The sequence below is a fragment of the Mesocricetus auratus genome, unplaced genomic scaffold (genome assembly GCF_017639785.1).
Source record: "Mesocricetus auratus isolate SY011 unplaced genomic scaffold, BCM_Maur_2.0 Super-Scaffold_100007, whole genome shotgun sequence".
Classification (NCBI taxonomy): Eukaryota; Metazoa; Chordata; class Mammalia; order Rodentia; family Cricetidae; genus Mesocricetus; species Mesocricetus auratus.
In genome coordinates, this window is record NW_024429191.1 from 61,097,597 (window position 1) to 61,112,846 (window position 15,250).

At 39.0% G+C, this 15,250-nt stretch overlaps 1 protein-coding gene across 1 annotated transcript in view; it reads right to left on the reverse strand.

Annotated features, from left to right (window-relative positions):
• Nucleotides 1-15,250, reverse strand: part of Cct6b (chaperonin containing TCP1 subunit 6B) — a 34,433-nt gene that overhangs the window by 17,013 nt on the left and 2,170 nt on the right. Inside the window, exons 3-7 of the mRNA XM_005076959.4 lie at nt 13,768-13,902; nt 10,456-10,629; nt 9,630-9,733; nt 954-1,064; nt 155-314 (exon numbers count right to left, since the gene is read on the reverse strand). Coding sequence (XP_005077016.1) covers nt 155-314; nt 954-1,064; nt 9,630-9,733; nt 10,456-10,629; nt 13,768-13,902 — 684 coding nt within the window. The remainder of the gene's footprint in view (nt 1-154; nt 315-953; nt 1,065-9,629; nt 9,734-10,455; nt 10,630-13,767; nt 13,903-15,250) is intronic.

The following is a 15,250-nucleotide window of genomic DNA, read 5'->3' on the forward strand; positions in this document are numbered from 1 at the left end:
CTTCCTTACAAATGTCTACACAGTAGAGAAAAGGCATTATTTCTATGAAAAGAGTTTCCTCCCCAAACTCCCTGAAAATGTCATAGGGACCCTCTAGGGTCAACAGGTCACACTTTGAGAAATGTTGAAAAATAGTTGTAAACTTCTTTCTCACCTTTTGATTAATGACAACAAATCCTTTATTGGACTCAGCACAAACTTTCTGTTTTAGGTCTATTATTTTCTGCACTCTATCTTCAATAAATTTTCTTTCAGCTTTTACCAATTTCTCTTTCTCTTCTACAGTCTTATAAAAGAAACCAGAGCTCACTTCTCTAAAGAATTAATAAGGATAAGTTAGTAAACAAGATATGGAGGCTAAAGCAAGAGGTTTATAAGTCTGAACTCATGTGGAGCAATGGAATTCCCTTTATTAAGAAAACAAAAACAAACAAAATGGGAAAAGCAAGTAAGGTGGGGGTAGAGAAAAAAAAGATTGCAAAACACCTTTAGAGAAAAGAGAGATGGGCATGGTGGCTCATACTTGCTATCCCAATATTCAGGAGACTGAGACAGGCATGTTAGAGACCATCCTGGACTAAAGAGTGAAACTCTTAGACAGACAGACAGACAGACAGACAGACAGACAGACAGACAGACAGACAGACAGAAGAGGTTGAAAGGGGAGGGGAAGGGAATGGAAAAATAATTTTAAAATTGGGATTGGAGAGATAGCGCAGGCTAAGGGGACCTGAGTTCAGTTCCTAGCACCTATGTCAGGTGGCTCACAATTGCCTGTAACATCAGCTCCAAGAGATAGATGCCCTCTTCTGGGTTCCTGGGGTACCTTTACTCACATGCACAAACCCACACACATATACATACACATAATTAAAAGTAAAACTCAATTTACAAAAAAAGAAAAAGAAGTGCTAAGAGAGTTTCAAATGTTATAAAGGCAAACTGACACGCACGTTTTTTCATACTCTAATGATACATTGCAAATGAGGATAAATGCATCTTGCACTTGCTTCTTCATGCTTGGATGACGGGCACCATGGTCCAAAACCAATCCTCGAATCAACCTATTAAAATACATAATGTTTCATGGAATACACATACTAAAATTAGAATTTCAAAAGCTATTCAAAGCTGGGAACAGCCAGGACACACATTGTTTCTTTGTATAACTTCAAACCTAACATATAATTAGTAGAATTAGGGAAAGAATCTGTTTTAACAGTGTGACCGTAAGTCAAAATGAAAAGCCAATCTAGAATTATTCTCTAAGTTATACAGCTCAAAATAGGAATAGCTGATCAAATCATAAAAGATAAGTACACAATGAATTTCTTAGGGTCATTTGTTTAAAATAATTATATAGGATAACTAAAAATTGTTAACCTAAATGTCCAGCACAATAGGATATTGTTCCGCAAATAACGACCCAGCAATTCAATGGTTATGAAAACTATCTAGTAACATGAAAAATATTTACAAGGATAGCCAACAAGTACAGAATAACCCAGTGTATACTGTATGTAAAACATTATTGCAACTATTCTTTTTTAAAATGCTGACAATTAAAAGGAAATGTAGCTTGGTTGGTAGAGTGCATGACTAGCATGCTTGAGAGTCTACATTCTTTGATTCCCAGAACCATAAAAATAAATATATAAAAGAGCTAGAGAGATGGCTCAGCAGTTAAGAACACTTGCTGCACTTGTAGGGGGACCTTGTAGTTTCCAGTACTCAGGTAGCACCTTACAACCAAGGTATCTGATGCCCTCATCTGGCCTCTAAGGGCACTAGAAATGCATACATACAAACATACATACATATATACATGCATGCATGCATACATACCAAATATACATACATACCTACAAGCAAAACACCAATACACATAAAACAAATTTTAAAATAAAAAAACTAACTAGATAGATAGATAGACAGACAGATAGAGGACCCTTCGAGTATGATTAGACTTGGATGATACAAATAGAGACTATGAAACTTTTTTCAGTTTTCCAAATATATTTTTCTGGAGTAAATATTTTTTATAATTTTATAAGTCACTTGGACTGGCCGGGTGTTGGTGGCGCATGCCTTTAATCCCAGCATTTGGGAGGCAGAGGCAGGCGGATCTCTGTGAGTTCGAGGCCAGCCTGGTCTACAAGAGCTAGTTCCAGGACAGCCTCCAAAGCCACAGAGAAACCTTGTCTCGAAAAACAAAAAACAAAAAACAAACAAACAAACAAACAAAAAAAACAAATCACTTGGACTGGAAAGATGACTCAGTGGTTAAGAGCACTGGCTGCTCTTCCAGAGGTATTGAGTTCAATTCCCAGCAACTACATGGTGGCTCACAACCATCTAAAATATAACCTGATGTCCTCTTCTGGCGTGCAGGTATACATGTAGATATAAATATATAGATATATATAGTATAAATAAATTTGATTTTTTTCTGTGTTTTTCAAGACAGGATTTCTCTGTATAGCTTTGTAGACCAGACTGGCCTCGAATTCACAGAGATCTGCCTGCCTCTGCCTCCCAAGTGCTGGGATTAAAGGCACGCATCACCACTGCCCGGCTCTCTTTGAAAATCTTAAAAGAATTACTCATTGTGTGTATGAGTGTGGTCATGTACGTGCCACTGCACACATGTGGAGGTCAGAGGACTACTTTGTGGAGTCGCTTCTCACCTTCCACATTGATAATGCATGGTCTCTCCTGTTGCTTCTGCCACTGAGCAACATACTCCGGGCTAGCTAGCCCATGCATTCAGCTTTTTACATGGACTGCAGGGATCAAACACAGGTCATCAGCTAACACTTTACCTGCTGAGCTCTCTCCTTGGGCTATATGGTGCTAGGGATTGAATCAAGGTCTTGTACATTTTAGGCTAGTACTCTACCATTGAACTATACTCCCAGCCACTTAAGAATTGTTTACACCCAATATTTACTATTTAGCCAGGCATAGTAGCACACACCTATAACCCCAGTACTTGGAGGTATAAACAAAAGGATTGCCACAAGTTTGAAGTAAGCCTAGTTTACATAATGAGTTCCAGGTCAGCCTGAGCTAAAGAGCAAAATCCTGTTGAAAGGAAGGGGGAGGGAGGAAAAGAGGAAAGGAGGAAGGGGGAGACAGAACATTTTTTAAAATATAGGAGTTTTCAAGTTTGTTTGTTTTTTTTTGTTTTTTGGGTTTTTTTTGTTTTTGTTTTTTGTTTGTTTTTGTTTGTTTGTTTGTTTGTTTGTTTTGGTTTTTCGAGACAGGGTTTCCCTGTGGCTTTGGAGGCTGTCCTGGAACTCGCTCGGTAAACCAGGCTGGTCTCGAACTCACAGTGATCCGCCTGCCTCTGCCTCCCGAGTGCTGGGATTAAAGGCGTGCGCCACCAACGCCCAGCCAGTTTTCAAGTTTTTAATCTGACTAAATATTCTAAGTCTGAAATGAAGACTATCAGAAATAAACTACCGATTCAATATTCTTTATTCTTTATCTTTCATGCTTACTCTCTCTTCATCCTCAGAAAATGAATTTGCTGCTTTGAGAAAATAGAAACTGTCCCATCGCCACTTCTACAAGTCCCCACCAGTCTCCAATTCTTTAAAACAAAGAATTCTCACTCCATTCCCAAATTCCGAACACTGTCTCTATTTAACTGCTCTTGTTTACAGCTACACTCTGAATTGTCTGCATTTGCAATTCCACCTTGTATTAGTAAGGGTTCTCTAGAGAAACAGAACCAATGGGATGAATATATTATTTAAAGAATTTATGAAGTCAGCATTAAAATAGGAACAACAGCAGAATCACAACTGAGAGCTGGGAATCCGGCAGTTCTTGGTCATTAAGACTGGGTGCCTCAACTGAGTGCCACACGCCTTTAGTCCCAGCACTCAGGAGGCAGAGGCTGGTGGATCTCTGTGAGTTCAGGGCCAGCCTGTTCTACAGAGTGAGTTCCAGGACAGCCAGGGCCACACAGAAAAACCCTGTCTCGAAAAACCAAAAAGAGAGAAAAAAAGAGAGAGAGAGAGAGAGAGAGAGAGAGAGAGAGAGAGAGAGAGAGAGAGAGAGAGAGAGAGAGAGAGAAGGGAACGATGGTGGGAACCTCAGTCTGGTACCAAAAGCTCGGGAGGGTCCTGGGAAGCCCCTGGCCCCAGTCCAGGATGAAAGCATGGAAGCAATTTCTGATATTGGCAAAGAATCAGCAGTTGCAACAACAGGGCAAACTGAGGCCAGGCAAAAGGCTGGATGATCTTCCTCCCGAGGCACCCTTTCTTTCATCTGCACTGCTCCCAGAAGGTACCACCCACAGTAAGGATGAGGTTTTCCGCATCAGTCAATGTAATCAGGACAACTCTTTAGGAGGGGCTCCCTGCTCGGGTGATTCTCATTTGTCACAAGTTGGCAGCAGAACCAACCACAGTACACCTCTTCCCTCACCATTCTCTCCTGAGCTTGCCTTCAGTCTGATGCCCATCTCTGCCTCTTTACTGAATCAATATAATGATCAATTTTCAGTTCCCAGCACTATACTTCAACACCATAAACTCTTTCTGCTTGGAAAGTGAGACAACACTCCTTTGACTCCCCACCTCCATGCTCACCCATTCTCAGTCTCCACAGGTGAATTTTTAATCTCTTCTCAAATTCTAAACATTGAAGTTTCCAAAGTTCAGGGTTTGTTTTAACTGAGTAAGTCAATATATTAAAATGGTTGACATAGGCAGCTGCAATAGTAACTTCAGCCTCCACTCCCTGCTCAATACTGATGGAAGTAATCACTTAACGATCTCAGAAGGACTGTGTAAGTCATTCAGCCGACATAGATTCTCATCTGGAAGCGATCCCGTGCCTCAGAACCTGATTACTGTTGTACTGGATGTGAACTGGTCCTTTTACTTTCAGATTCTTTTCCTTTGTATCTCTGATCAAGTCAGAAACTTCACATCACGGCTGGGAGCAGATTTGGATTTGGTGGATCACCACTTTCATTTCTATGGGTATCTTTCTGGGGGGTTTTGTGGGGTTTTTAACATGTATGGATTATTGCCTGCATGTATGTCTATGCACCATGTACATTCAATAACAGCAGAAACAAGAAGAGGGCATTAGATCTCCTAAAACTGGAGTTTAAAACAGACAGTTGTGAGCTACAAAGTGTGTGTTGAGAATTGAACCCAGGTCTCCTGGAAGAGTAGCCAGCTCTTAACCACTGAGCCATCTCTACAGCCCCCTTCCTGATATCTATTTTTTTAGATCATGCTGGTGTCAAACTCAGAGATTCACCCTCCTCTGACTCTCATGTGCTGGGATTAAAGGCATGTGCCACCACTACCTGGTTGCTTTCTGGTATCTTTAAAAACCATTGCTGTGGGCATCATATATCAGTATTTCTCAAATATGTATTTCTCATCCTGACCTCTATTCTGAACTCAGTCCAGGATCTCAGCTCATGTCACCCACACATAGAATGGATCTTCTCTCCTCGGTTAAATATCCTCAAATAATCTCATAGGTACACCCAGAGGTTTGTGTCTTGGGCTGTTCTAAGTCCCACAAAACTGACCATCAAAATTAACCATCACTTGGTTATATTCCAAAATACCCATCATAAGTTGAAACTATCCTGTCAAATGCATTTAACCCACCTAACCTTCCCAACATCATTGTTTAGCAATGCTGCATATTGCGGAGTATTGGCTGTTAAGTTTTGTGATTCCACAGCTAGCTGTGAGCTATGGCTCACTCCCACTGCTCAGAATCACAAGAAAGTATCATACAATATATTTCTGGGGGAAAATCAAAATTTAAAATCCAAAGTACAGGTTCTCCTGAATGTGTATCACCTTCACACTATGGTAAAGCAGAAGAACTTTAAGTCAGAAACATCTATAACTGTAAGTCTAGTTTTATGCAGAATAAAAACACCAAAAAGTGAAAATGAAAGCAAATCAGCATTTGACAGTATGCCTCCAGCAAACTTTGAGTAGAGGAAATGTATAGGATGAAGATTAAGTTGAGGAAAACACAACAAAGCCTCCTTGACTGAAGGAGGTTCCATGGTTTCCTCTCTGGTCTCAGCGACCCACTGCCACATCAAAGTCATGTTAACTAAGGACATTCCTGAACTTGCAGAGTCATCCACAGATGAAAAGAAGGTGGAAAAGAAGAAACTGAACTGACTGCATGAGTTCCAAGTATTCTGGGAAAGTCCAGAGAGAAAGAAGGTTGAACACTAGCTGTACTATTAGACATCCACTGGGGACCCTGGAAAATATCTCCAGCAAATAAGTGGGAGAGAGCTACAATCTCAAGTGGAAGCTGAGATATAAAAAGTCATATACATCAAAGCAAGTTGGAATCATGAAGATAAATCTTTGCAAACACAGTATGAAATAGCAGTAGTATCAAGTGGGGTTTTTAAAAAAAACAGTAACACTATCATGCTTCAGGAAGAAGTAAATGGGGATACTATCCAGAAAAGATATTAACATACTAAGACTAGACTCCTATAAGTTACTATAATTACATAATTTCTACTAATCGAAAAATAGTAGGGGTATGAAATTTGCAAATTAGTAGAGGGGAAAATATAATGATGAAACTAATAAAATGAAAAGTCAATTAAAAGAAACAGGACAATGGGAAATAAATAGAATGTAAAAAGATAGAAGATTTTAAATCAAATATACTCACAACAATGTTAGATGTAATAGATTAGTTATTTCAATTAAAATATAAAGACTATGATTAAGAATTTCTACTCGTCCCAATATGTCACTTACAAAAAACAATCTTCTAAAATATAAGGACAAGATTGAAAGCAAAACAAAAAATATGACAGGCTTATACTAATTAAGAGAAATCTGGTGAGAACGGGATAGATGGTCCAGTGGTTAAGAGCATGCGCTGCTCCTGCACAAGACCAGGGTTCAGTTCCTGGCACCCACATGGTAGATAACAACAACCTGTTAACTCCAGTTCCAGAGGATTTCACACCCTCTTCTGACCTCTACAGGCCCCAGGTATGCACATGTTTCACATACATGTATGCAGACAAAACACTCATAAAATTTAATTTTTTAAAACATATAGTTGAGCAGTGGTAGCTCATGCCTTTAATCCCAGCACTGGGGAGGCAGAGACAGATGGATCTCTCTCTCTCTGAGTTCAAGGTCAGCCTGGTCTACAGAGTTCTTGGATAGGACAGCTAGGGCTACACAGATTAAACTCTGTGTTGAGTCCCTCCCCAAAAACAAACTTAAAAAAGAAAAAACTGGTATAGAAACTGTATCAATGTGGAATGAATTCTACTTTTAAGACATTTCCAAGCAGCTTTGGTGGCACATGTCTATAATCCCAGATAACTGAGAGGCTGAGACAGGGGAATCAGAAATCAAGACCTACTTTAGCTACAGAGTGATTCAAGGCCATCCCTCATAAATTAGTAAGACCCTATCTCATAATAAAAAATAAGACAAGAGGGATAGAGTTATAACTCAGTAGTTGAGTATATAGCCAGCATGTGCAAGCCTCTGGTTCAATCCTCAATACGGGAATAAAAAGACATTATTAGAGAAAAGATGGCCTCTTTATATTGGTACAAAAAAGTTCATTGTGTGAGGAACATATACTATATTAAAAGCTGGTCACACCTAAAGTTGGGCATGGTGACATAAACATGTAATCTCAGCTCTTGGGAGGCTCAGGCAGGAAGATCCTAAATTAAAGGCTAGTCTGAGGTACTTAGCAAGACCTTATCAAAGAACAGAAACAACAGAAAAATCCTATATGCCCCTAATAAGACAGTTTTGGTTTTTTTGTTTGTTTTTCTTTACTGAGGACAGAACTCAGATCATTGAAGACATTGATCAAGGGCTCTATGCTCAGATTCATCTCCAGGCCAAGACAGTCTCCTAATATATAAAATAACCAGGCATGGTGGCATAGGCTTTTAATCCTAGATTTCAGGAAGCAGGTATATCTCTGTGAATTTGAGGCCAGCCTGGTAAGTTCCAGGCCAGCCAAGACTATATAGAGAGACCTTGTCTCAAAATAAAACATATATGTGTTTTATATATATGTGTGTGTGTATATATTTGTTTAATATGCATTTAACTAATACTAAAGCTGTCAAAACTTAAAGAGAATATAAACAAATCTATGATGACATTGCTATAATATTCAAAGATATCAACATTTCTCAGTAATTGACAAAATAAACAGTCAGAATATCAATATGGATACTATACTAAAGGTCTGAACAATAGTATTCACAAAATTGATTGCTTGATAGAAAACTGTACCTCACAACTACAGCATACCTTCTTTTAAAGTACATAAAACATTAAAAATAAATTCTCTCAAGTCAAGCATGGTAGCTTACATCTGTAATCCTAGGACTCATGAGACTGAGGCAAGAAGATCACTGTGAGCTCAAGGCCAGCCTGGGCAGTAAATGAAGACTCTGCCCCCTTGAAAAACACAAACCATAATTGACTCTATACTTAAGCCTTAAAGCAAATCTCAACCAATTTAAAAGCAGTGAAATCTTATAGAATATGTCCCCTAGGGTTATGTAATTAAACTAGAGTCAACAACTAAATTCTTCTATATATTTTGAAATTAAGAGACATGTTGAAAATAGAAATTAGAAAATATTTTAAATGGATTACATTTTCCAGCAAGCCTCAGCCAATCTGTCTGCCAGTGAGACCAACTACATAGCCATAGGAAAGTATGCAAAAAAACCTCATTTTTCAGCCAACTTTTCCTAACAACAAATAACTTCTGCAGATACCTAAAAAGATAAAAGAGGAAAGAGGAAGGGGAATGTGGAGAAGGGAAGTATATAGCTGAATTATATCGAAAACTGATAAAGATAAAAGTCAGAGATACATGACAAATCTCCGCTCTATATTCATATATATATTGGGGTTGAATATTCTAAAAACCTGAATCCATAGTCATCACGGCCCCTCTTAATCCTCTCCTCATCCCTTACTGCTGTCTCCTCTCGCCTGTGCTGCAGGCACCCTGGATCACTCCAGGCCCATTTCTACTTCTGGATATTTTCACTGCTTAGCATGCTCTTTTTTGACATAGCTAACTCCCCTGTTTCATTAGAGGCCTCTTAGCTTTGTAGTTCAGTTTCTTATCAGAATGCTTTTATTCTGAACGCTAAAAAATTGCATATGATTGTGCTTCACCCTCTAGTTTGATTAGAAATGTGAGCTTCTTGAGAAGAGTGTTAGACTTACTCCTCATTGCAGCACCTGAAAGTGATGGGCTCTCTGTAGCTAACTCATATGTGAAATGAATACATTGACATTAAGTCAAACTAATGAAATTAATGAAAGAATATTTCAAGAAAGTCAAATATTTCAGAACTTATGTATTGCCAAAGTGTGGCCAGTGAGACAGCTGGTAACAACCCTGACAACCTGAATTTGAATTTGGTCCCTGGAGTTCACAGAGTGCTGAGGGAGATCGTCTTCAAGTCACCATTTAACTTCTACAAGCACAACCATGCTGTGGTGCATACACACACACACACACACACACACACACACACACACACACACACACACACACACACACGGGGGGTGCATTATAAATTTTATGCAGTTTACTGTGTGTCTGTTTCTGACTTGTGCCTCATTTCCACGATTTCCACCATGAAGAGATCAATAGGGAGACCTGGTCTTCTAATAGCCAGGACAGAGTCCACCACAGCCTAAAAGAGAAGCATACGAGGGATATTACCTGAACTAAAAGAAACTGCTGCTCCAAGTGACCTATCACCAGACTAAGCAGGGAAAGGGCTTCAACTTCAAAGCCAAAAGCATAGCCACCAAGTGCCACACTTGGCACACTTGTATTTCTTAAAGCATATTAATAGCAGAGCATTCTGCTTCACAAGGCAATGCCTTGTGAATTTGGTTATTGCAAATTCCTCCTTCTGATTTCAAGAGCCAGCAAAGCTGAGAAACAACAATATAATCAAATGTTAACCACCAGATACAACGTCTTTCAGAACTGCCCAGGCAGTTTGGTTTTACATTGCATATAGTTTACCTTTCGACGTAAATCAAATAAACATGAGAATCGTATATATCAGGTCAATCTTGCCTCGTTAAAGCAGCAACCCTTTAATTGCCAAAACAGCCTGCTCATGTATCACCTGATATAATCAAATATGGAATCTAGGTTTTACTGAATTTACTGTCCAAGAGCTTCCACAAGGGGTAAGCCACAGGAAGTCAAGCCCTCCCAATTTTCAAGTCATGTAAGCACTAAGGTGACACCTTGGGAAATTTTAAAAGACTGTTGTAATCAATTGAATTTCAAATGCTTGCCTTTGAAAAGTCATGTGCAATATTTGGTTGTCTTATAGAAAAAAGAAAAATATCACCGCATGTCTAGCTATCCTTGATCGACAACAGTTGGGTAACATACCTCTGTTAACACGTCAGCCAATTCAGCATGAACTTTTGTTCGCAGGGATGTTTTAGCCACATCTAAGAGGATTTCTCTTTTCATCTCCTTTTCTACTTTAATTTCATCCAAAACTTCAAGCGCTTTTGTCTTTGCAGCATCAAATCCTTCAGCTATGATTCTAGGGTGCAGGCCCTGGTGTAGCAACATAAATACATAAATTACACAGTAAATATTCAAAATAAAAGTTAGTTGTGCTCTCTTATTGATAAGTATTTTAAAAATAATGTGACCCACAGTGATGGAACTAATGTAAGTATGTATCATTCATAAATTATTTCTCAGGCTTCATATTTTTCAGACACGATCTTTTTAAATATAAATGAGTGTTTTGTCTGTATGTATTTATATGCACCATGTGCATGCTGGTACCCACAGAGGTCAGAAGAGGGAATTGGGCCCCCTGAAACTAGAGTCACAGATGGTTTTGAGTTACCATGAGGGTGCTGGGAACCAAACCCAGGTCCTCTGCAAGAGCAACAAGTGCTCTTAGCCACTGAGTCATCTCTCCAGCCCCTGAAACAATCTTTTTTTTAAGATTTATTTGTTTATTACAAACACAACACCCTGCCTCCATGTACATCTACACACCAGAAGAGAGCACCAGATCTCATTACAGATGGTTGTGAGCCACCATGTGGTTGCTGGGAATTGAACTCATGACCTCTGGAAGAGCAGTCAGTGCTCTTAACCTCTGAGCCATCTCTCCAGCCCTCCCCTGAAACAATCTTAAATCTACAGAACAGTTGCAAGCACAAAAAAGCCTATAAATTAATTCACTTATTTGGAGATATGGTTTTTTTTTTTTTTTGGTTTTTATGAGACAGGGTTTCTCTGTATTGTTTTCTAGGCTGTCGGTCCAGCCCAGCCTCGAACTCACAGAGATCCGCCTGCCTCTGCCTCCCTAGTGCTGGGATTAAAGGCGTGGGCCACCACCGCCCAGCTGGAGATATGGTCTTGGTGTATGCATAGTTATGACTGGCTTTAAATTCACAATCTTCCTGACTCAGTTTTCTCAATACTGAGATAAAAGGTGTGTGGCACAATGCTTAGCATAATAATCAAAGTGTTTTTTTCTAAAGTTGCAACTACATCTATCCACAAAATATTCCTTTCAGTGCATAGGGAAGGAGGCTATACTGACTTTGAGAAAAGTGTGTCACAGTAATGGGTCAGATAGTCATCTCATGCCCCTAACAAAATACATTTAGAACACCACAGAAGGTCTGTTATAGTATCGCCAAAAATTAATAACCTGAGCATAATCATGAGGAAATGGGCAGTACCAAGTGTGGTACTTTCTACAAAATATTGGCCTATGTGATGTAGAAGTAGCAATGTCGGCCAGATGTAATAGCCCATGCCTTTAGTCCCAGAACTTGGGAGGCAAAGGCTGGTGGATCTCTGTGAGTTCAAGGCCAGCTTAGCTTGGTCTACATAGTGAGTTCTGAGACAGCCAGGGCTATGTAGAGAGACCCTGTCTCAAAAAAAAGTAGCAATGAATTGAATTGGAGAGATGTATCAGGACTTAAGAGCACTTGTTGATCTTACAGACAACCTGGATTCAGTTCTCAGAGCCCATATGGTGGCCCACAATCATCCATAATTCCAGTTCCAAGGGATATAATATCCCCTTCTGATTTTCAAGGCCACAAGGCACACAAGTGGTTGACATACATGCATGCAGGCAAAATATACACCTACATAAAATAAAACAAATAAATCTAAAATAGTTTTAAGTAGCAATCCCAGGCCAGCAAGATGGCTCGGAGAGTAAAGGTGCTTACCACCAAGACAGACATCCTGAGTTTGCTCCCAGGACCCACACAATAAAGGAAGGAACTAACTCTCACAGGTTGATCTCTGACCTCCACATACAACTTATAAGGATAATTTCATTCTTTATTCTTCCTCTGTTTTATTTCAGACAGGGTTTCCCTGCATAGATTCATTTGTCTGGAATCGCTGCATAGCCCAGGTTGGCCTCCAACTCCTAGTCCTCTTCCCTACTTTCTTGAGTGTTCTACTCAACCCTCTGGGGTCATCATTGTTTTTTATTTTCTTATTTTTATTTTATTTTTATTAAATAACCAATCCTAGTTCTCCCTCCCTCCTCTCCTCCTGCTCCCCCAATCTCCCCCCCACCTCCCATCTGTTCCTTGGAGAGAGTAAGGCCTCCTAAGGGTAATTTTTTAAAGTAACAATTCCGTGAACTATAAAAGGCACTTCAGAAATTATTTCAGCTTAAAGGAGACTAAAGGGGCATGACAACTAAAACAATGCATTATTCTAGAGTTTCCTTTTTCTGTGAAAGACATTCTTATGACTCTTATGATTTGAAAGAAATCTGCAGACTGGATAATAGTATTCTCTGTGAGCTGTTGATGTTAAGATTAATTTCCTGTTTTATATCCATTTGTTGTGACTATATATGAGAATGCAATGATTCTAAAACTTATACAGTAAGTGCTGGGAGTACATGTATGTAACCCCAACACTTGGGAGACTGGGGCCAGAAGGTGGTGAGTTAGCTGTCAGTCCCATTTACACAATAAGTTTGAGACCAGGCTGAGCTACATAGTGAAACCTGTCTTAAAACGAAAATAAGTAAAAGAAAAAGTCACACTGAAATTAAGACACATTTGCAACTTACTCTCACCGATTCAGAAAACATTTAGATACCTAATATTAATTACATGTCTCACAGAGAACATAGCAGAGGTATAATAATGTTTTTAGAAACCTGGATAAAATCTATATGGTGATTCTTTGCAATATCCTTGCAACTTTTCTGTGGGTCTGAAATTCCAATCAAAATAAATTTTTCTGAGACAATGCCTCATCCTGAGCCTAGGCTGCCTTCCTCAGTGATTATGAGGACCTAGATTGAGGAAATTTTATAAATGATAATAGCACAGATTGGATTAGAGTATCTGGTCTTTATATGCAATAAAAGCCATTACTTTGGCACAAAATAAAAATCTGTTTCCACTTACAACTGCTTAAGATTATTTTATTTGCAATTAGTTTGTTTTATGTTTTTTATTTTTTGTTTGTTTGAAACAGGGCTTCTCTGTAGCTTTGGTGCCTGTCCTGGAACTCCGTCTGTTGACCAGGCTGGCCTTGAAATCACAAGAGATCTGCCTGCCTCTGCATCCTTGAGTACTGGGATTAAAGGCATGCACCACCACCACCCAGCTGCAATTAGTTCTTATTCTATAAAATTAAACTTAAAAACAAAACTTTCTTTGAAATAGTGTGAAATTTTAATACCTCAGAAATGTAAAGATCAGCTTGCTTGAGCAACTCCCCAATGATCAGGACATTTGATGTAGTGCCATCTCCTGTGATATGGTCCTGTGCTGCCGCCACTTTCGCTATGATGGAAGCTGTTGGGTGTTGAATTTGCTGGAAAAGGTAAACACCAGATTTTAAAAGACAGGGACTGTGATAAAGAAGGCCACTAAATCCAAGATAGCTCTAATAATTTTACTATTGATAAAGGGTCAATAGTAAAATTAAGAAACAAACTTCATTCTGCACACTTACAAGTTTTACATTATCAATATTTAGTAAATGTCAAATCCAAAATTTTAAAGTTGAGAATTAATGAGGTTTGAACATTTTACGAAAGTCTTTGACTCAAAATGCAGTGACATTTCCAAGAAAAGATTAAGCCCTCAATCTCAAAGATGAATACATTTATGAAAATGGCAAAGGACTTTTTCTTTTTTCCATGATTACAAAGACTATGATGAAGTGCTCCAAAAAGATGTTATTAATTCCTAACCATTCCTAAAGTATTAGACTCTATAAACATGTGAAAACAGCCAAAATTCATTTTGTTGATGTTTAATCCAACAACCCTATCTCAAGAGTGTAGATTTTAGCCGATAGCCTTATCTTAAAAATACAAATTGTGGTGGTGCATGTCTTTAATCCCAGTACTCAGGAAGCAGAGCCAAGTGGATCTCTGTGAGTTTTAAGCCAGCCTGATCTACAAATTGAGTTCCAGAATAGCCAGGGCTACACAGAAAAATTCTATCTCAAAAAAACAAACACAAAAACAAAAACATTGTGCAGCTAGAGGGTTACCTCAGCCATTAAGAGTGTGTTCTGTTCTTCCAGAGAAGTGGAGTTTGGTGCCCTCCACCCGTAGCAAGTGGCTTACACTTGTCTTAAGTTCAGATCCAAGGGGTCTGACACCCTTTAATGCTCTGCAGGCACCAGCATACGCGTTGCACACACTCATACAGACATTCATACACATACAACTTTAAAATCAATACATCTTTTAAAACACAAATTGTAAGGTTGAAGCTGTCCCTTAGTGATAAAAGAGCACTCGCCTAGCATATGAAAGCCCAATGCTCAATCTCTAGCACTGCAAAAATATTTAACAAATGTCTTTTCAAGACAAGGTTTCTCTGTGTGTCCCTGGCTGTCCTGGAATTCACTGTATAGACAAGGCTAGCCTCAAAATTAGAGATCCACTTACCTCTGCTTCCAGAGTGCTGGGATTAAAGGTGTGCACCACTAATCATGGCTAAAATAATTTTTTCTTTCATTTTATGTGTTTTTCCTGCATGTATGCTTGTATGAAAATGTTGGATCCCCTAGAACTGGAGGTACAGATAGTTGTGAGCTGCATGTAGGTTTGAGAATTGAAGCTGGATTCTCCTGAAGAACAGCCAGTGCTCTTAACCACTGAGCCATCTCTCCAGCCCACACAAAAAAAAATCTTTAAGTAAACTTG